The sequence below is a fragment of the Salvia hispanica genome, chromosome 2, assembly GCF_029641045.1.
Source record: "Salvia hispanica isolate PSC_SH4W2 chromosome 2, Shi_PSC_v1, whole genome shotgun sequence".
NCBI lineage: Eukaryota > Viridiplantae > Streptophyta > Magnoliopsida > Lamiales > Lamiaceae > Salvia > Salvia hispanica.
In genome coordinates, this window is record NC_142693.1 from 2,714,729 (window position 1) to 2,737,034 (window position 22,306).

The 22,306-nt window shown below is 36.4% G+C and overlaps 3 protein-coding genes across 5 annotated transcripts; all 3 read left to right on the plus strand.

Annotated features, from left to right (window-relative positions):
* The first annotated feature begins 384 nt into the window (after positions 1 to 384).
* On the plus strand, positions 385 to 2,513 carry LOC125209960 (GDSL esterase/lipase CPRD49-like). Of its 2 annotated transcripts, XM_048109541.2 has the most exons (6): positions 391 to 617; positions 1,172 to 1,249; positions 1,427 to 1,567; positions 1,704 to 1,777; positions 1,904 to 2,056; positions 2,129 to 2,513. In XM_048109541.2, the coding sequence occupies exons 1-6, from the start codon at positions 507 to 509 to the stop codon at positions 2,340 to 2,342; spliced, it is 771 nt and encodes a 256-aa protein (XP_047965498.1). In that variant the 5' UTR covers positions 391 to 506; the 3' UTR covers positions 2,343 to 2,513. The 2 variants fall into 2 exon arrangements, with proteins under 2 accessions (XP_047965505.1, XP_047965498.1); XM_048109548.2 differs by lacking the exon at positions 1,172 to 1,249 and having other exon boundaries at positions 385 to 617.
* A 5,684-nt stretch (positions 2,514 to 8,197) lies between these two features.
* LOC125202551 (uncharacterized) lies at positions 8,198 to 14,311 on the plus strand. 2 transcript variants are annotated; one of them, XM_089064317.1, is made up of 4 exons: positions 8,198 to 8,367; positions 8,883 to 8,925; positions 9,019 to 11,429; positions 11,543 to 14,311. In XM_089064317.1, the coding sequence occupies exons 1-4, from the start codon at positions 8,213 to 8,215 to the stop codon at positions 12,912 to 12,914; spliced, it is 3,981 nt and encodes a 1,326-aa protein (XP_088920443.1). In that variant the 5' UTR covers positions 8,198 to 8,212; the 3' UTR covers positions 12,915 to 14,311. The 2 variants fall into 2 exon arrangements, with proteins under 2 accessions (XP_088920443.1, XP_047956919.2); XM_048100962.2 differs by having other exon boundaries at positions 8,220 to 8,367; positions 11,540 to 14,311.
* Positions 14,312 to 15,689: 1,378 nt separating this feature from the next.
* On the plus strand, positions 15,690 to 19,790 carry LOC125201456 (phosphoinositide phospholipase C 6-like). The gene is made up of 9 exons (XM_048099576.2): positions 15,690 to 16,283; positions 17,322 to 17,518; positions 17,654 to 17,789; positions 17,872 to 18,093; positions 18,173 to 18,396; positions 18,489 to 18,606; positions 18,756 to 18,908; positions 19,037 to 19,123; positions 19,363 to 19,790. The coding sequence occupies exons 1-9, from the start codon at positions 15,954 to 15,956 to the stop codon at positions 19,654 to 19,656; spliced, it is 1,761 nt and encodes a 586-aa protein (XP_047955533.2). The 5' UTR covers positions 15,690 to 15,953; the 3' UTR covers positions 19,657 to 19,790.
* The last annotated feature ends 2,516 nt before the right edge of the window (positions 19,791 to 22,306 follow it).

Below are 22,306 nucleotides of genomic sequence, written 5' to 3' on the forward strand. Positions count from 1 at the left end.
ATAGCTGAGATTTACTTTGATTTTTTACAGAATCTACTATAGTCAATAATGCGCCCTTATCTTAATATTTTAAACTTATTAACACATTCTAGTATAATAGACTATACATTTCTAAAAAAAATAATAGAATTGATAAATACCAAAGTAGAATAAATATTTGATTATTATCCAAAATTCACATTGAGTTTCAAAGCTGCAATGTGATTCGAAAAGTTGGGCCTTAAATATACATCAGGCCTTAACTCAATTGGGCTTTAAAATTAATCAACATTGGGCCGAAAATAGAAAAATCACTCTCCACACACATTCTCTCACTCACCGGAAAAAAAAAAAAAAAAAAAAAAAAAAAAAAAAAAAAAAAAAAACCCTACTGAGCTTGATTGCTGAAGCAAGTGAAATGGATAAGATTCTGGATTGCTTCGACAAATCGATCAACTGCAACTGCCTACCATGAAGATCAAATAATCGGAGGAAAAGTCAAGGAGAGGAGAGAGAGAATCGGAGAGATGGTAGGACCAGTGAGGCCATTGTTCGTGCTGTTTGGATCATCTATTGTTCAGATCAGCTTCTGCAATGGAGGCTGGGGTGCTATCCTCTCCGAAATCTACGCTCGTAAAGTACGTCGGTTTCTTCTCCACTTTTTTTCCAAAACCTAATGAGATACTTATTTCACAGTTTGGTAGTTTTAATTTTTGTCAAATTCAATCGATGAACGTATCCGTAGCTGCGGATGCTTGATTTGTGTGAAATTGGGGAGAATAGCTAATTGGTATCGGTGTTTCATTAATAATTGGAGATCAGAGTGTTTACTAGCATATGTTTCTCCAATTCTGTTGGTGTTTTAAGTGAATATCTCAAATAGAGAGAAGAGTTATCGGAATGTATTCAAGTTGTTTGTTCAAAAGGCTGACTGAATTGAAATGTGTTTGTGTGAATGCGAACTGAATATCACACAATGGAGATGAACACTTGCATAGATGAAAGGACTTGATAAAAATACAGGGGAAATTCATGCTTGGTGACTTGATCTTCATTGATAATTGACTACATTCCGCTGCATATCTTTGATTGTAGATGATCAGTTGTATTTTTAATCGATTAGTACTACATTGTAATCCTACTTTTGGCTCTTTGCATTTGCATCATCATCTTATAAAGCCTTCTTTTGTAGGCTGATATAATTACCAGAGGCTACTTCGGTTGGAATTCACGACGAGCTCTCCAAATCCTTGATCAAGTTTTCCCAAAAGTACATGATTGTTTTGCTATTATAGACTCTCCTATACCAAGTACAAATGATATCTGGATTACGGCCTGCATGATTTACTGTTTTTGCATCAACTGTAGAAAGTGGAAAACCGATTCATTTAGAAGTTGTACGATGAGATGACATCGAATATCTTAACATATGATTGTGCCATTTCAGGAAGCTGAAATTCAGCCATCGTTGGTGATTGTGTATTTTGGTGGCAATGATTCCACGGGACCTCATTCATCCGGAAGAGGTCCTCACGTCCCTCTTCCAGAATACATTGAGAACATGAAGAAAATCGGAACCTATCTCAAGGTGATATGTTAGTAACAGTTCTATTGATTACAATGATAGATCTTTTGGTATTAGTGAATCTATCAATACCAAATACAGAACTATTTCAAGGATATTTCAATCCATAGTTCATCACTAACACTGCTTTTGACTCCAGAGCCTCTCAGACAAAACTCGTGTAATATTTCTTACTTGTCCTCCTATCAATGAAGCCAAGGTTCGTATCAGCAGGTACGCCTCCTGTCGCACAGATAACGATTCCTTGAGCATATTAGCGTTATAATGATATCCCACACCTCTGTTTTGATATCCCCTTTCATTCTGAGGGTGCTTCTTTGGCATCTCCCCCGGTGCCAGTGTATATTTCAGTGAGCTGGTCCGGACAAATGAGCTATGTCGCACATATTCCGCAGCTCTTATGGAGCTGTGCAAGGAGTTGGGTATAAATGCAATCGATCTTTTTACTGTAATCCAGAAACGAGAAGATTGGCAAGAAGCTTGCCTCATAGAGTGAGTACAATGCATTGTTTATACTTCGTTGAGGCTATGTTAACCAAAGAAAAACCCTTTTTTCACGCGCAGAGATGGAATTCACTTGTCCGCGGAGGGCAGTAAGATAGTCGCGGAGGAAATACTTAAGGTGATCAAGGAAGCCGAGTGGGAGCCTAGTCTGCATTGGAAATCAATCGCTACTGAATATTCGGAGGACTCGCCTTACGATCTCGTTGCAGCTGATGGAGAAAGAACCTTGAATCCCTCAGCATGGACTTACTACAGAGAAACCCAATGGGAGTAAGTCTTGGCCTCACTGCTACTAGGATCATTACTATGAGTTACCCAAATATGCAATAGGGTCAATTATTTGAGGTTGTAAAACTCCTTCAAGTATATATGATCAGTGTGTGTTTAATGGCTGAAAATATTATGTAACATATTACTGTACTACTATTAGAGTTCTTTCTAAATACTCCCTTCTTCCTAGCTTCAAAGCCCGAATTTTGGTTCGTCCCAGTTTAAGAGTTCTGCAAGTGCTCTCCATATTTTTGATGAACATTTTCCACTAAAAACCACTCTCTTTGTCTGCAATTACACGTCTCATTTTGTCATTTTAGTTTGTCCGATATTAATTAGTATCTTATTTCATTTTTTTTATACTCCATATGGTAACTAAATCTCATATTCCGTTAACCTATTGCATTCACATTTCATCATTAAACTATTACTATAATATTCACAGTCTACTAATTTTTTTACTCGCATAATTATATTACTCATCGCACATTCTTTAAAACCCGTGTTAAGTAAAAGTTGGACTCTTAAGTTGGGAGAGACGGTATAATATTCAAACGATATACCTAGTCGTAAGAAAGATTTCACCCCTGACTTCAAATTGCGCAAGTTTTGATATCTAATTTTTCATCGCAAATTATTTATAGTGATATTTTTGAAAATAAAACTATACTAACTTTCCACTAAACACTAATAACATTGTATAAATTGAACAAATTGTGTTGCTTAATTTGAATGAAACAAAAATAAGACTTGCTCCTACAATCTAGCCTATTTAGGTAATGAAAGGTTTCCATTAAAAAAATCTATTATGATGAGAGATTATTGGTTCACAATATTGAAGCCATGTGACAAAGAAAAGTCACAAGGCATGTGCATGAAGACAATTTCTTAGTCACCAATCTTGATTGGACCATCTCTATAAATTATAGGAGTACTTAAATGGGTAATAATACAACTATTGACAGGCCAACAGAATATTATATGAGCCTAAACTTAATTAGGAATTTACATTTCCTAAACACTTTATATTAACAAAAATGGTATAATACGTGAAATGTATCACACTATCACCAAAGAAGAGGAGAGATAAAGATTGGCTCCATCACCTCCATGTGCATATTCCATTGACAGAAAAGTTAAAAACTAGAGACAAAATTATTAGATTCTTGAGTGGTTTTGCATATGCTGTGAAAGATCAGCATATTGATATTTGTGGGATTCGAAATTTCGAATATCTAATAGTATGAGATATTTGTGGGAGTCGAATTTCTAATTGGAAATAAATGGTGGAAAAGGAATAAAAAAGAAGGTTGAGAATAATTCTTGTCTCATCGTAGCACTCACGACGACACCGAAAATTGAGCCGGACCGGAGGGCTTAGGCATGGGTCACTTGTACGGACTACTAAGTAGTTGAAGTAGTAAGATGAAAGTGAGACGATAAATAAAAAGGGAAAAATTATAAAAAAAAATCATATTTGATCAAATTCTAATTAATCTTTCAATTTAAAAGAATGACGGATTATATCATAATTTTAACTTTTTTTTTTTCAATTATTTCACGGCAATGTAGTGTCGTTGTAGGGGGAGTGAAGCGATTTGAGCCCTATCCATGGACACCATCCGGTGGACTAGAGAATGGTCCAAGTTGTATGACAAAATTGGGGCAATAAATAGAAGGGTAGATCGTTAGAAAACCGTCAAATTTGATCAGATTTTGGTCAGTCTCGAAACTTTAAGAAATGACCGACCATATCATAATTTTAACATTTTTTTCAATTGTCTCAGAATGTCTTATTTGAAAAATATATGTATGTTATGGTAGATAGAAAAAACTATGTTAGCATAACATTCGGCTATTTAAACGACGTCGTTTAATACACTTAGTCAATCACGTCTTTAGTTTTTACACTTGTGCACCTCATGTCTATAAATCAAGCTATGGAGGATTTGCTTTGCTCTAAATGCAAACCTACTTTATTAGGAAATGGTTCAATACTTCAATTATTAAAGTGGGGGTAGGAATTTTAATGCAGCTTTTGGCATAGTAGGAAGGTTGTTCAATTATTAAAGTGGGGGTTGGACTTTTAATGCTGCTTTTGCCAACTAAAGTTGAAAAAGTCCAATTAATTACAACGACGTGTTTGACGACTTTTCCTTTTGCTATTTGTTCAATATTTTTATTTTAATTATCATCATTAATAGTACTATAGTTTAGTCTTAGTTTTAGTTTTATTAGTAGAGTTTTTCGTGCATGACAAAGGATAAAACGTGTAAGATTGTCAAGGTATAAACCACATAATTAAATATTCAATACTATAACCACATAATTAAATATTTGAATTATTAGAGAGGATTTAAACCCCTACCAATTATTTTTTGTCGTCTATTTTATTGTTAAAAAAACCCAATTTTTTAGTATACTCCTACTAAAATAAAAGAGAAATAATTTGTTTTAATATTAGAAATAATTTGTTTTAATAAAAATTACAAAAAATGTTACATTTATTTTATTAAAACAATTATCTCACATCAAATATATGAATATATATTTCTATTTTCATTTAACACAGAAAACAACATCGTTTAAAACCTCGTGTCATTTTATATGTTCATCACTATACACAAACGTGGAAATACGCCAACATTTGTACTCCACTTAATTCTTTTAAGACTAAAGTTCAATTTTGGTCTCTTACATTTGTCCTAAAATTCTTTTTGGTCCCTTACATTAAGTTTGTGACCTTTTGGTCCATAACATATTGTTTTTGTACCTTTTGGTCTCGAACAAGGTCATAAACTTAAAGTATGAGACCCGAAAAGAATTTTATGGAAAATATAGGAGACTAAAATTAAACTTTAGTCCAAGATTATAATTAAGTTATTAAAATGGTCAAACCTTTTGACTGTTAATTTTAACAAAAAATGATTATTTGGACCAGAACAATATATTTGGGACTATAAGGTACCAAAATAATATGTTAGGAACCAAAAAGAATTTTAAGGAAAATGTAAGGGACTAAAATTGGACTTTAGTCTTCTTTTAAATAGAGTACCAAAAATGAGCTTTATATTTTTAGCTATTACATAAACTCTTACATGTAACATAATTTTCCTTAAATATTTGTTAAGATTTTCTTGTTTTCCATAGTTTTTAAAATACATTCCTATACTTTTTGCATATCAACATGACATTTTCTTATATAGTCTATATTTTAACTTATTGACTCTTTTGCGGCAGTTTCGGTGTCACGTATATAAGTTATTTATCTAAATAATTAATTTTTTATTATTAAATTCCAAACAAATTACAACAACTTCGAAAAAAATAAAGTTTAAGTCCCCCTCAAATCTCAATCATCATGGCATGCCTTTCAAAAAGAGTAGTCTTCCAATAAACAAAGAGAGAAGATAAAGATTAGGAAAGCATCCCAAGAGAAAACACACAATCATCATAACAACACACACTTATGAATAAAAATCTAGACCATAATAATAAAAAATCATCAATACCTAATTCATGATTCGAAATTTTCAATTCCTTTGCCAGTCAAGTTGGAGAACGAATATTTATTATTAAAATCAATTTATTAGGAAAAGTCATGGAATGCATCCATCTCGAAGTAAACGTGTCGGCACACGTCTCCACGATGCGACTTGCCACCACCTATCATTCTTGGATTAGTATTAATTTTAAAATATTCTTTCTCCATTTAGGAATTTTGATCGCATTTTAGTTTAGCTTGGATTTAAAAATAAAAAATATAGGGATAAAAGGTTAATAAAATATAAATCTTATTTTTATAAATTTATTTTATATTCAAATATAACGAAATGAGTTAATAGAACGTGTGACTCACTTACTAAATACATGTATTTATATTAGTATGAAAGAAAACTTTATGGAACAGACTAAAAAAAAGTGTGGCATCTAGTATAAGATGAATGGGCATATATAAAGTTAAAACGAAGTGTAACAATAGAAAATGCTCTTTCCATCCCTCTCTAGGAGAGATATTTATTTTCGGAATGAAATTTAAGAATATGTGATTTTGTTAGTTGAGTAGATAGAAAATAACATAAAGAGGAAAGAATAAGAGAAAAAAATGCCAAAAAGAAAAGAAAAGAAAACAAGTCATTTACCTTAGATATCCTAAAAAGAAATTTGTAGCATTTAACAAGAAACATATAGGATTCATTTGAATATCAACCAGAGGCTTCACTTTCATAGCAAGATATAACAAAAAATCACATCGTGGATGCAACCCTCTCAGCGTGCTTTCATGAAAAGGTGGTGCACGCACAAAAATTTAATTTTTCTTTTTTAAATTGAAGCTAAATTGAAACCGAAAAAACTGAACCAGATTTTAAATTTTGATTTGGTTTGGATCGGATATTAGGTTTTTTGTTATTTTGCTCACCCCATCAACAATAAGGAAACCCTAAAATAGCTACACTTTATTTTACTATTTTTAATTTTTCATTATTTTAATTTTTATTTATAAAACAAATAACATAAATTAAAATGAACAATACTATTTACAAAACACTAAAATGATAATATTTTTATTTAACTAAAATTTCTATAATTTATTTGATTTTAATCTTTATATTAAATAGAAGGCGAATAATGATTTAAATTGTAAAAAACGCAAAAATAAATAAATAAATAAGTGCGTAATTAATTCCAGCTGCGGCGCAAACTGTTGCCCGTGGTGTTCCGCCGACCTAGCGGCCAAACATGCATGGCCGCCCCTCGATTCCCCATTGCAATAGCTGGGTTCGGCCGGCGAAAAAATCCGGCGCTATTACGAATTCCCTTCGTACTTTTTTAGTTATTTTATAAAAAAAATTATACATTAAAAATTATCTAAAAACTTAAAATATCCAATGACAATTGTGACACCGACAGCTGAGGTCACAAAATTTTGTAGAATTTCACTATTTATCTTTCCTTTTCTTAAAAAAAAAACTAGTTATCTTTCCTAATTTGATTGTTTTATTTTGGTGACTAAAGCAAATCAGATTAGTCATTTCAAAAAAAAATAATTACGCAAATAACAAATCTCATATTCTAAAATATTCGAACCCTAAACTGTCCATTCAAAAGCATAAAAAAGGAAATAAACAAATCTTAAATCATAAATTTAAAATAAATATCTAGAAGTAAAATACCATTTTCCTAAATCCCATGCCAAATATAAATCTTAATTAACATCAGATAAAGCTAGTAATGAATTTTGAGTTTTAAATCTAATATTGCAAATATATAGTACTCACATAAGGATAACAATTTACTCCATTCGTCCCATTTAAACAATAATTTACGTCATCGGCCCCATTTAACGCGATACAATTTCAAAAATAGAAACACTATATTTATTTTAGTCTCTTTTCGCTTAATACAAAAGTACATCAAATCCGATCCGAAAAAATGCTCGCTTCGTCCATAATAAAAGTCTGATTTTGTCGTTTCGTTATCTATAATTTAAAGTTTCATTTATTATCAAATTTAATTATAAAAGTAATAATCCCTCCACCCTACTGAACATGACACATTTTTTTTTTCTAATTTATCTTACCTAAAATGATCCATTATTAAAAATAAAATCTATTTATTTCTACTTTATTCTATCCACCGAACACGCAAAATAAAATATAAAATCTTATGCCGTTTGAGAAATGAGTCATTTTCCTTAGAATTGAGCCAGTACGATCACTAAAAATTTCTAACTATTTTCATATTTTCATACTCGACTCGAATCAAAGTGAGACTTTAAATCGCAGATCCGGACCAAAGAAATTTAATTCAAAATGGGACCATAACAATATTAATAATAATTGCAGAAAAGGACAAACTATATTTATTTATTTGATGGAAACCACTTGGAAAACACCTTCGTCTCTCATCAGTCATCTTCTTCATTTTCTCATCTCATTATCTCTCACTACAAACCCTTCTCCATACTCCTCTCTCTCTCTCTCTCTACCCTCTCCAATTCTCTCTGCTCCTCTCCTCAATCTCTCTAGGTAATTAATTTTCCACATAATTTGCTATGCGCTGTGGATTTGCCTTCGATGTCTCCGCCACCGATCTGAATTTTTTTCTCTCTTCTTCGTTTTTGCTTGCCGAGCTGATTCACGAACTGCGTGTTTTTCACCTATCTTAGCGTGAATCGTGATTTAAATCGTGTTTAATTTGATTTATTGGAGAGCTAGGGTAAAGGTGTTAGCGATAGGCTAAGATTCGTTTTCGATTTTTTGTCCACTTTTATTTATGGTGTTTATTTCCGCTGGGAAGAGATAACGCTGTCGGTGTTCTCCTTTCTCTCTCTCTGATTTTTGATGCTTTGTTAGTCTAATTCCCTTTAATTTGTGCAACTTGTATTAATTGATTAATCAATTAGGTCATATGGAGAGTATTGTCTTGCAGATTTAGAACAATAAATATGTTGAATTTATAATTAATCCTTCCGATTGCTAATCATTGGAGAGTATTTTAGTGAATTGAGCTAGTTTTTGATCCGTGAGCTGTTTTATCGCAGGAGTGTTGTATTTGGACTCATGTCTGTTCCAGGAAATGCAGAGGTTTTCGATCTATCTTTAGATTATTCGTTGTTAATTTTTCAAGTTTGAGATTTTTTTGTTGTCTAATATCGTTAGTTTTGTGTACATGAGCAGCGGTCTCTTAGTTTTTCGAGCAGTATCCCTATAAAGAAGAGGCGGATTCCGGTATTCCAGCCTTGTTCTCCTCCCCGAGAAGAAAATCCTCCAGCTTTGGAGGATTGCGGTTCAAAGCAAAAAGAAGAATCTAAAGGTCAAGATGGAGGAGCGATGCCGTCAAGTGAGGCAATGAAATCTGATTCTTTGGTTAACTCTGTGAAAAAGGAAGTTGATCCAGTGAAGCTAGCTAATGTGGATGTTGCTGCATCCAAGCCTGTGGAGGTAAAGCCCGGAAGTAGTTTAGGTCTTCCAGATGATTCAGGGAACAAAAAGGTCGTCGAGCAGAGTGAAAGATCTTCAGCACATGTGAAGCAGGAAATTGTTGGTGGACAAATTGAAGGTACCTTTGGACTTCAACGTTCTACTGAAAAAATGAATGTTGAATTGTCATTAGGACCACAAGAATCGGTTGTTCATGCTTCGGAACATCAACAAAAGGAAGTTAATATCCGTAAATCTGACAAAGTAGAATCTTTGTTGAGTTTGGCTTTACATGAGGAAAAGCTTGTTTCGCGTGACAAGAAAGATATTGCTGCTGACTCCAGCAATCCGGTATCTGCTAATCGATCAAATTGGGATTTGAACACGACTATGGATGTATGGGAAGGTTCTACATGTAGCGATGCATTTACTCAGGGGCTTGGTAATATTGGTGGGTTCAACAAGAGTGATAGTCATCGCGATGATAAATCTTTGTTGACTATGGCCAGTTTGACTCGTCCTGGTTATAATAAAGGAAAACATATATTAGATGGTCACACATCCAGTTCTTTTAAGTTATTATCTCCACAACAGCGCAAGGTGGATGATTCACTTGGTCTTAGGCTAGCTATGCCGTTTATGGATACCAGCAGTGTGCGCTCATCTTTATCTGATAACTTAGACCTTACTAGTGCCAGTCCAAATTTGAGTTCGAAACAGGTGCAACTACCCATCGTGAATGTGAGTAGGGCTGTGAAAACGGAACCTATAGATGATAATTCGAAACGTGACTGTAGCATAGGTAGTTCTAGCAGTACCAATATGGAATCTTCAAAGTTCAGTTCAGTTAAAAGAGAATGTGCCATTAACCACAGCTTACAAACAATATTGCAGTCATCCCCAAGTCTTGAGAAAATAGATGACCGTATACCGATAAAGTCTGAAGTGGTTCAGGATTACAAGCAAGAAGTCTGCAAGTCAATTGATGCTGCTACTCCACCTGTTACAAGAGTTATGCAGCATCAAGATAGCTGTGCATCCTCTTCTGCCATGCCAGTTTCTTTGTTGCCTCAGAGTATATCTCCTGCGCGGTTAACAACTTGTTCAGAGGTAACTACAAATAGAGATATTTTAAATCAATCTGAACAATCCATTCATAGTAAGGAATCTCAGAGCAGTGACAACAAGCCTGATGAGCCAAATGCTATGCCTATCAGAAAGGACAACAACCAATTAAGAACGTCTCAGTTAGGGAGTTCGAGTGTTGTAGACGAGGGTAAGTGTGCATTGGCTCGGATTGATGAACATGCAGTTGAATCATTCCAAAATGACAACACATCTGAAAATGGTGAGGTAGATATGGACATATCTAATGATACTCGTGAAGAAAATTCCTCTGGGTCTGATACTGATACTGAATCTGCACATATTCGTGCCGCTGGTACTGTTCGTCAAAAGGAAGATGAAGAATATGAAGATGGTGAGGTTCGAGAGCATTTGCAACATGCAGCTGAAGGAGCTCCAATTGTTGAGGGAAAGGGTAATGATGATTTAAAACTTGTCGCATTTGATTCTCAAAATTTGCAGCCTGGTGATCCTTCAGTCAGCCAAAGCATGAGTACATCTGTATTCAAGGAAAAAGATGTTGTAGAGGAAAATATTGACGGAACTCAAGCTGAACCGACCAATGATCAAGTTGGTGCTTGTTGTGAGCCTGACATTGAAGATAACTCGTTGCATGAGTCATATGAAATGTCAGAAGTGGTTGCTGAAGAGAAAAGAGCAACCAGTGTCACTCTTGATGGACAACTTGATATGTCAGTAGAAGATATGCTCGAAAGACAAGTCTCTTCTGATATTCCAACTGATCAAAGCCATGGGATCGATGTTGGAATTGGTGGTGAGGCCAAGGTTGTTAGAGAAAACTGCATGCATGAGGGTGAGGGTGATTTGACTTTGTCTGATGTCGGAGCATGTCTAGATGGCCATGATGCCGCTAAGGATTCCAACAATGCTAGTAATAAGAGCCGCATCATAAATTTATCACGCCCTTCAGTTATGTCAGCTCCTTTCAAAACAAAACACTATTCAAATAGGTCACAGACGACACGAAGTGGGAAAGAAAGATATTCTGATTTTGATGGAGAGATGCAACCAAGAGGCAATAGGTGAATATATCTTCGTGTCTTTTCTTTTCCATTTCATTTTCTAATTAGTCTATTCCTTTTTTCCAAGAATGTTGTTTATATTTTCATTTCCTGTGGCTTATCTTATCTAGCAGAGATGAATTCTATACTGGCGGTTCAAATAAATTTGTGAAAGATAGGGCCTATGATCAATCGGTCAGGAATTCTAGACCAAATTTCATGCGTGGAAAAGGGAGAACCGGTGGCCGTTTTGGCTCGTTCCGTCGTGAATGGGATTCTGATCACAACTTTGCACCAGAAAGTTCTTATGGCCAATCTGATTATCGAGTCATCAGGCGTAAACATGCTTCATCCATTTCTGATGCTGATCTTGAACATGGTGGCTATAATATTCCACAAGATAATACCTCTTTTGGTGGTAACAGAAGGAAGACAATGAATGATGAATTTTCTTCACTACGCCGTGCATCCTTGAGGAGAGTCTCTTCTGGTGATAGAGATGGTCCTGTGGCAAGGGGCTTTCAGATGATTCACAGAATCCCAAGAAATTCAAGTCCAAGACGCAGTTCTGGAGAGGCTGGTTCCAATATGATGGGACTTCAAAACGATGAGAAGTTTATGCAGCATTTATCTGATGATGTTGGTAATCCTGTCTATGCTCAACCACAAGCTTTGTATGAAGAACTTGATAATCAGCTTGTGCGTGGGAACAGGAACTTCTCTACTACCCTGCAAAGAAAGGGCTATCCTCGAATTCGCTCAAAATCTCCAGTTAGATCTCGAACACGTTCTCCTGGTCCGTGGTCATCTCCTCGCAGGAGATCACCCAACGGACTTCAAGAACTTGTTCAGCATCAGTCTCCAGCGTTGTATAGAATGGGGAGGATGAGATCTCCTGACCATGGTTGTTTTCATGATGACATGGTTGCTAGAAGGCGTGGATCTCCCTCCTATGTTGCAAGGCATAATAATGACATGAGAGAAGTTGATTCTGGAAGGGAGCACATTCATCCTAGGACTACTGATTCTAATAGGAGAGACTCACCTGGACTTTTTTTTCCTAGAAATACTAGGAGAGCTGATGCATTAGATTCTCGAGAGATGGGAGATGGTGAAGAGTACTTGAATGGGCCATCACATTCCAATAAGTTTCATGAGCTTCGTGGTGGTGATGGCAGCATGGATGATAGAAGAAAGTTCATAGAGAGGAGAGGACCTATCCGTTCGTTTCGACCAAATTTTAACAATGATAATGAAAATTTTAGATTTCATATGAATGATGGACCCAGGCCATTCAGATTCTGTCCAGATGCAGATACAGAATTTGAGAGAAGTAACGGCCGGGAAAGGGAATTTGATGGGCGAGCCAAGCATCCATCTCTTGCTGTACCACGGAGAATGAGAAATATGGAAGAGCAGCAGGATGGAAATTTCAGACCTCCTGTCGAAAGGGTCTGGCATGATGATGGATTCACTGAGGCTAGAGTGAAAAGAAGAAGATTTTGAGTTGCTACTGCCCTTTTTATGCTTGGATGTAGCAGCATCCGATGCGAACAGCAATATCTGCATGTGAATGAAGTTTGCTGGAAGAGAAGGGGCATCAAGATGCCGGTATGGTTTAATTTCATGGAAAACAAGGGTCACTCAGCTTTGCTCGCCTAAGATTGGTATAAGGAGCTGAGATTCTGGAAAAATAATGTACTAAGAATTAATATCTTGATTGGCAACATGAGTCTGTTGTTAAATGCTTGGCAGGTCCCTTGAAAAAGTTGGCTCTTCTAAGTGCTCTGATTCTCCTGGTGGTGCAGCATGGGTTCATTGCAGCATCATGAGTGAAGTTCCTAAGTTACTGTTTCGAGTCTTTTTATGTTGGTGCTCATCGCTTGTAAATTCTCAGATGGAGCCTCCAATAGTTTGTAGCCTTAGGTCCAATCTTGGTGCTCAATGGATGGAGTTTTTTACGTAATAATAAAGATTTCATCACAAGTTGCATTCAGATTGATAGGGTGCGCTGTATATTGTGATCTTGTGGAAGCTTGAGCCTAAAGAAAATATCACAACTTAAAACAGTGCCAACTCGTGTCGCAACTCTTATCTACTATTTTTGTTCGGTAGCCACTGCAGTTTACTATTTTTAGCACAATGTTCTCGACTGTTCTTTCAGCCAGGATTTGTTCGAGAAAAGGTCTGAATCTTCCTCTTCTTTTGTGTGATGTTTGCTGGAGGGTTGTCCCTTTGTTTGAAGGGTGAGCTGTTGTCATCAGTTTTTTTGCTGAAAACAGATTTTATGGATCTACCATTAGTTTTGGAGTCAAATTTTCGCTCCATTATTAATCGTATTTGACATTTGATTTCTGTATGGCTCAGAACATGCTATCTGATGATTTCTGTTGCGACTGACTGGAATGAGTAGAATCTGTTTTTTCTCATGTGACCGGCCGTTTTATGGCATGGATGGATACTTGTGTCGTTCATTTATGCGATGCTTCCAGATTAAAATATGTCTCACTTGTGTTGGACTAGTCTGCTCCTGATGGGCTCTGTAGTTCTTCTGGTATGTGCTCTTTGTTGCATATGACTTTGCGAGCAGAATGTGTTGAGAACAAGCAGTGGCGACTCGTGGGTGGATTGATGTTAGATCGATCGAATCGTTAATGGTGGCTGAGGGTGACTGAATCTCCTTTGAAAGAAAGTGTCTAATTCTGTTCAAACTGATAGGTGATGATTGGTGAGTGAGGTGTTCATGAAACTTGATTAGGTTTGGAGGGTTTTGATATCTTTCATTTCTAACTGAATGAAGACAGAGATATGTTGAAGACAGTATATGGTCCTTTGCAGGTGAATTATTTGATGTTTTGTGAAAATATGTACTTTTTCTTATGAATAGTTCTTAGTTTCTTGAATGCTGTTGTTCATCCAACTTTCCTCGTGTCACGGCCTATGCGAATAAACTAATATCGAAACGAGCCCAAAACTTGGCTTTGAAGTATGGTTGACTCAGAGCTCGAGTCGTCAAGACTTTGGTCTTGGTTGACTTGAGCTCAAGTGTGAGAGGTAATAAAATTCTTGGAAAATGTTGGAAAATGTCTTAAAGATTGTTTTTCCACTCATTAAATGCTGGCCAAAAAAGGAAGGCAAAAAATTGAAGGCAATGATGACCAGCCTATGTGTTACCAAGCAGCATTGATAATTTAGAGTGTGTCACGTCGTTATCATAATATTAAGTATCATGTTGACATAGTACAAAATATGAGGCAAAATTATTGTGTTATATACAAAAACATGAAATCATCATGCTCTTGTGTAACTTGTTCATGATACAAATATGTTAAAATTTGACCATCGGCTTCGTATGAGTTTGCGTTGTGCTTTCATAGTGTGATTTGTGCCGACTTAAAAATTACCGAAACAATAGTGCAACACTTTAAATAACTGCGAAGCAAGATAAATTATACTACCTCCGTCCCTGAAAGTTTGACACAGTTTATCATTTCGGTTCGTCTCTAAAAGATTGACACACTTCACTTTTTACCATTTTTGGTAGTGGACCCCATATTCCACTAACTCATTCATACTCACATATTATTATAAAAATATGACTCACATCCCACCAACTTTTTTAACTCACTTTCTATTACATTTCTTAAAACCCATGCCAGGTCAAAGTGTGTCAATAGTTGGGGGACGGAGGTAGTAAGAGCCAGGAGATGCATAGTTAAACCGTAATCGTTGGTTCAACGCAGAATCGGAATGCATGTTCTAGTTTTCGAATCGTAGCCATCTCTCCTTGGTTTACTAACCATAATCAGTGTTTCATCGTTGATACTGGCCTAAAATCAAGGAAAAAATTATAGAAATCGTTGGGAAACTTAGGAAAAATGGGTTAAAAACAGCTAAGTTATCTGATCGTACTTTTTAATGCAATTTTTCAAATAAAAATTGGAGGGAAGGCAAGATTTTACGTTTTAAAATATTGAACCAGTAATAAATTATCAAGGTAAAAATAGTGTTATAGTGTATTAGAAAATTATCATTCACTTAATAAAAAAAGAATAATACTCATAATCATAAGTTATAATAAAACAATAAATAAACCAAAAAATGGAGCAGTTAATGAAGTAATTAGTTCGTAATAATAAAGCTGCATTAACAATAATCCAACCTCTCATTATCCTTAATTTTAGCCATCTTCTTCTTCCTCAATCCAATTCCCACAACTCCCAAACCCACATTATTCATCCATTTTTCACCAATTTTTCGATTTTTTTTCGTGTAGAAATTCCATGATTACATGATCATTCCCACCACCTTCTTCATCCCCAAACTAATCGCATCAATTTCATCAATCGATCGATCAATCTGATCATCAATCTCCCCCTTTCTCAATTTGAATTGTTGTTTCGATCAGACGATTCATGGCTACATGATTCCGATCGACAATGGCGCCGAGAAAATTGAATCCGAACGGATAGGGATCGCAGAGATCATGTATGCGTATAAATGCACGCAGAGTTTCCGCAATAAGAGAAGGAAGAGAAACGGTGGATGCGAATGGGGAGCTACAATTATTATAAGATGTTCGGTTGCTTCAACCGGAAGTTCAAAATCAGCGAGTCGGAGCCGCCGCCGGACGTGAAGGAGGCGTTCTGGCGGTACTCGGCGGGGGCGCAGCAGATGACGGCGGAGCAGCTGCTGAAGTTCATGGTGCAGCACCAGGAGGAGTACAATTGCACCGCCGTGGACGTGGCGGAGATTATGCGGCACGTGTTCCACCGGCGCCACCACGAATTGGAGGTGATGAGCCTCAGTTTCACACTGGAGGACTTCTTCTACTTCCTCTTTCAAGATGATCTCAATGGCCCTATCAATCCCCTGGTTTCTCTCTCTCTCTCTCTCATTCAATTTTAAAATCCCCAATTTCTATCTTAGGAGCTGTTTGGCTAAGCTTATTTTAGGAAATTGTCAAAATATTTGGATAACATATATAGTTAGAGGTAGAATTGTGAAACTGAAATGTATGCATATTAGAAATAACAAACTATATAGAGTTCTTTTTATGAAACTGATTGTTAGTATAACTTATATACTATAAGATTATGGAAAAATGAGTTAAGGAAGTTATTTTTTGGAGGTTGTGAGCACCTATGCTCTTTTAAGTTAGAAAGCATTGTGATTTTGAAAATAATTACTAGTACTAGTTGAACAGAGGGACTTCTATGGTGATTTTGGGCTCATGCAAGGAAATTCTAGTACTCTCTCCATCTCATGTTTAGCGAGGCGTTTCTTGGGCACGGGAATTAGGGGAAATGGTGTTTATTGAGTTATGAAGATTGAATTTTGACAAACGAGAAAATGACTCATTTACCTTTTGACGTCCCAAAATTAAATGCGAATCGATTAACTTGGGACAAAATAGTAGTAGAATATATGTCCACACAGCTTTGGAGATTTTAAGGTAGTTTGGGATTTAGAGGTAGAAGGAAAACCGGAGAAGATAATGCCCTTATGAGATTAATTTCATTTTGTTGCATATTGTTGGAATATTAGTTGATAAGGAATATATGAATGTTAAATTCAAAACTTCTGCAAATTGGTAGCAAATGCATGTAGAGATTAATGCTTAAATGGTAGTACTACTATATCAATATTTTCTTTCTTTTCGTTGTTATGAAAAAGCAATAAGATGTAGTGATATGGGAGCAAGAATTGGTTTTGTTTTTGTTTCTTGTTTTAACTTTTAAAGAATTGACTGAATGCCCTGCCGTAATTTGATTTAATGCTTACAATGAATTAGTAGATTTTCATATGTATGTAGTGTCAAACCATTGTAATACTGTGAAAAAGTAGAGATGGACAAGTTTATTTGAGAAATTATACAATTCATATTTACATTGGCAATTTGCACAATTCCAGGTACACCATGACATGACTGCTCCGTTGCATCATTATTTCATATATACAGGTCACAATTCCTACTTAACCGGGAACCAGTTGAGCAGTGACTGTAGTGAAACCCCTATCGCAAAAGCTCTTGAAAACGGTGTGAGGGGGATTGAGCTTGATTTATGGCCCAATTCTACCAAAGATAGTGTGCATGTGCTTCATGGAAGGTATGGTAAGCTTCTTTGTTTACATTCCTCTATTTCCAGACGTCGCTGTTGATCGCTTGTGTTCAAGATCTAAGCTGTCAAAATCCTCGAGTGTGTTTGTAGTCTACGTTTTGATTGTTGAGGATAAATTGGCAGAACGCTTACAGCTCCAGTGCCCCTCTTCAAATGCTTCAAGTCTATAAAAGAGCATGCCTTTGTTAAGTCGCCTTATCCTGTCATCATCACATTAGAGGATCATCTCACTCCGGACCTCCAGGCTAGAGTGGCGGAGGTAACTACTTTCTGCTTTTTCTAGATTGAATTGTTCTGAGTTTATCAAGTATGGTTGTTTATGAGAATTCTCCATTTCTTAGATGGCGATGCAAATTTTTGGAGACTCGTTGTATTGCCCCGAATCAGGATACGCAGAGGACTTTCCTGCAGTTGAGTCCTTGAAGTATAAGATTATACTCTCGACGAAGCCACCTAAGGAGTATCTTGGTTCCAATCACAGCAAGGGAGGAGAAACCTCCTCACCAAAGTATAAAGATTTTTCTGATGATGAGACTGAAGCTGAATCGGAAGCTGATGACAAAGTAAAATATTGATAAACTGAATTTTGTTTTGTTCACTGTTTCAACTGTCATGATGCTAACCAGCTTTCTTTCTTTTCAGCTAGAAAGCGACAGTGATTATGAGGATTACGACAGCTGTGGTATAACATCCGGAAATGTGGCAGCACCGGAGTACAAACGTCTGATTGCCATTCATGCTGGGAATGCCAAGAACAAGTGCTTGAGGCAGGTGCTGAGAATCAGAATTGACAGAGCTAGACGGCTTAGTTTGAGCGAGCAAGAGCTTGAGAGGGCTGCAACCTTGTATGCTAGTGATGTCGTGAGGTATACTTATCTCGTACTATTTTGTTTATGCTTTTTATTGCGACCATCTTATGATTATAGCTACTTGTTTCCACTTCTTCAACATGCTCTAGGTTCACACAAAAGCACTTGTTAAGGGTGTTTCCTAAGGGCACGCGGGTAACTTCATCAAATTTTAGTCCAATCATCGCGTGGATGCACGGAGCACAGATGGTCGCGTTTAATATGCAGGTTAGTTTTGTTTTCCATGGATATATGGTGCATTTAGCTAGCTGCCCCTTTTTGTTTTTTGTCTTAAGATGGATGAGCTTTTATTCTTCCTTTTTAAAGTACTTATACGTTTCTTGCTGAAATTGTTGTTTTCTTCTTTGATTTAATAGGGATACGGAAAAGCTCTTTGGACGATGCATGGATTTTTCCGGGCGAATGGAGGCTGCGGTTATTTCAAGAAACCACATTTGCTTATGAGCAAGAACTCAAACGGCGATGTGTTTGATCCCAAACTGCCATGGCCTGTGAGGTTGACATTAAAGGTGACCGGAAAGCCACAACCCGTCGATCCTTTTTCCTTTAATGCTATCTGCAAGCTCTATCCATTTAAGTCCTCTTGTTAGTGAAATGTTTTGGTAGAGTTTCTTATGAATCATTCTCGATTTCACAGGTGATCGTGTACATGGGAGATGGGTGGCGTCTAGATTTCAGCCACACGCATTTTGATACGTACTCACCACCGGACTTCTACACGAAGGTAAGCTAGAACTTTTGAATTTGACAAGTCATGCTAGTTGGTTAGACAGTACCCATATCCGAACATAAGCTCATGTCCGGTGATTAGGAGTGTCAAAACAGGTCAATCTAGCTCGGGCCGAGCTAGAACTAAATGGTCTAAGATAAAGAGTCCCTCATATTTGACATAGACATCTTCTTAGTTATGTTAGGATCGTCGACTGAGTATCTCCGTTTGATCCTATGATTGTGAGGTTGCAGATATACATCATCGGTGTGCCACTAGACGCTGCCAAGTGTAAAACGAGGATAATAGAAGACGACTGGGCGCCTTACTGGGATCAAGAGTTCACTTTTCCATTAAGAATTCCTGAGCTAGCTCTCCTGCGAATAGAAGTCCGCGAACATGATAGATCGGACAAGGATGATTTCGGAGGGCAGGCGTGTTTACCGGTGTCGGAGTTGAGACCGGGCATTCGAGCAGTTCCACTTTACGACAGGAAGGGTCGGAAATTCAAATCTGTTAGGCTTCTTATGAGGTTTAAGTTTGAATGAAGTGTATTTTTGTTCAAATTTATGTACATGTATTTTTTTTAAAAATTTACTCAATTTTCTGAATTTTGATTCTAGACTGTAACATAGATTGTGATATTGATTACATGGGTAATAGAGAGAACCTCGTTTCCTTTATTTGATGTGCAAGTTTGGGATATTTTTCATAAAACAACTTTCACACTTTTTCTCACTATAAAGAGGACATTACTTAGTGAGAGATGCTATCAGAAAAAAAGTGACAATTCGCTAACTTTAAAGCAACTTATAAAGCAAAGCAAAAAGTGCTACCTCGAGCCTAGACAACTTCAAGACATATCAAATCTTGATTTAATTGATTAGCTATAATTATTTGTGTGTGAGCAAACACATGCACTAAAATTGCATTTCATTTGTATTGTCTAGAAATTTATACTCCTTCCATCCACAATAGGGTCCCTTTTTCCATTTTTGTCCGTCTGCAAATAAGAGTCTCGGTTCATTATTACCATAAATGGTAAAAAGACCCTACATTCCACCAACTCATTCCACTCCCGTATCATTTAAAACTAATATATATAAGTGAGACCCTTATTCCACTAACTTTCTTCCACTCATTTTTTCTTAACATTTATTAAAACCCCGTGCCGGAATGGAATGAGACTCCTATTCGCGGACGGAGGGAGTATCTTTCAATCCAGAACACCAAATTAAACTTTACGTAATTTACAATTGCGATTATATTTACACATGTGAATACTTGGAAAATTCCTTAATTTACAATTGCGATTATATTCTCACATGTGAATACTCGGAAAATTCGAATTTGGACAAAATAAATAAAGTTACATAATTAAAAAAACAATAGCTGCATTAAAGAATCTCAATTTCTTCTCGAGACTTCTGGAAACATGTGGTGCTTTTGCAATTTCTACTAGTTCACCTAAGACGTGTCTTTATTGTTGTTAGAAATATGTCAATATTTTTTTTCTATTTCGTTTGGTGTGTGTAGTGCTCTGTTTTGTTTTCTTTTGTTTGGTTTGCAACTATGCTCATCTCTTGCCGAGAGAGTTCGACCATTTTAGTTCGTCTTGTCATGTGCTTAGCTGTCTTTGTCCAGTTCAGTCTCCACACTAACGCTCCCACCCGTATTGCCTCTTGGAAAGGGATTACCTTTGTCTTTATTAGAGAGTTAGTACGAACTCAATATCTCACAATGGTTGTGAGAATAATTGGTGTAAGGTTTGTATACTAAATGAGTTCTCTGTTAGACCGGTCTGGATGAATTCTCCCATTTGGTCTGTCACAGTTGGCTATTGGATACTTCGTTCTCTTAGTTCTGGTCGCTTCTACTCTGCACACCCATTTGTTTCGTAGTAAGGAACCTTCTCCCAAGTATTCACATACTTGAAAGCTCTTATTCTCCTCCTATAGAGGAATATGACCACCTCTTCTACTATAATAGTCTCACTTGCATCATTCTTCCATTGCGGCTAGTTTTATAGACAACACAAATTATTTGGATGTATAGGTTTATTCTACCGAAATGAGCTCGAAGCATTGGTGGAACTAGGTGAAGGAGACATAGGGCTTAAGCCCCTGATCAACTCATTCTTTTAAATATTTTCTTTAATAAAATTTTTAAATTTAAATACTCCCTCCATCCCCATAATTTGTCACCATTTAACCAGTTTTAAGAAATATAATAAAAAGTGGGTTAGAAAAAGTTAGTGGCATGTGGGTCCTACTTTTATATATTAGTTTTATAATAAAATGTGAATGAGAATGGTGTTAGTGGAATATGGGGTCCACTATCCAAAATGGTAAAAGTGAAAGGTGACAAATTTTCAGGGACGGACGAAAAAGGAAATATGTGACAAATTTTCAGGGATAGAGTTTTTAATAAAATTTTTAAATTTATCTAAACCTTGTGTAAATTGTCATACAAAAATCTCTATTAATAATCTAAATCACTCAAAAATATACTTTCAATTAGTATTTGGAACATATAGCCTCATATAGACCTGCCCAAAACCGAAACCGTGAGAATTTACCCGAACTGAAACCGTCGATTTTTGAACCATGGTTCGGTTCAGGTTCAAAAATTTTCAAACCGAAACCGTCGGTTCCGCGCGGTTTCAAATTGGAACTGCGAAAAATCACCGGAAAACCGTGAAATCAAGCCGGAACCGGAAAAAACCCAGCGGTTTGAACCATGAAAAACCGCCGGAAAACCGCCGGTTCGGAACCGAAACCGAAACCGGTGGTTTTGGAACCGGAACCGTAACCGTGAAACACCCTCGCGGTTCGGTTCCGGTTCAATAATTTCCAAAATCAGAACCGGCAGTTCCGAACACCGTCGATTCTTGAACCGTGGGCACCTCGAGCCTCATACGAGTTTTTTCAAGCGTCTGCCCATGGCTCTAAGCATACGAGATCTGCCCCGCAGAGGTGCGTCCAAGGCACTCTAGACAATTTTTATATCAAAAAGCATTTTTTGTTGATTTGAGGAAGATAATTTTTTGCTAATCGTATCTTTACTAATTTAACATCGCAATTAAAATAAGAAAAAAAAGTCATTTCACCATTTTATTCGAATTCTAAGAATCTATTCGCTTCCTCAAAAGAAACAGCAACGCGATTAAACAATTCCCGCGCAATTCATCTGCACTTC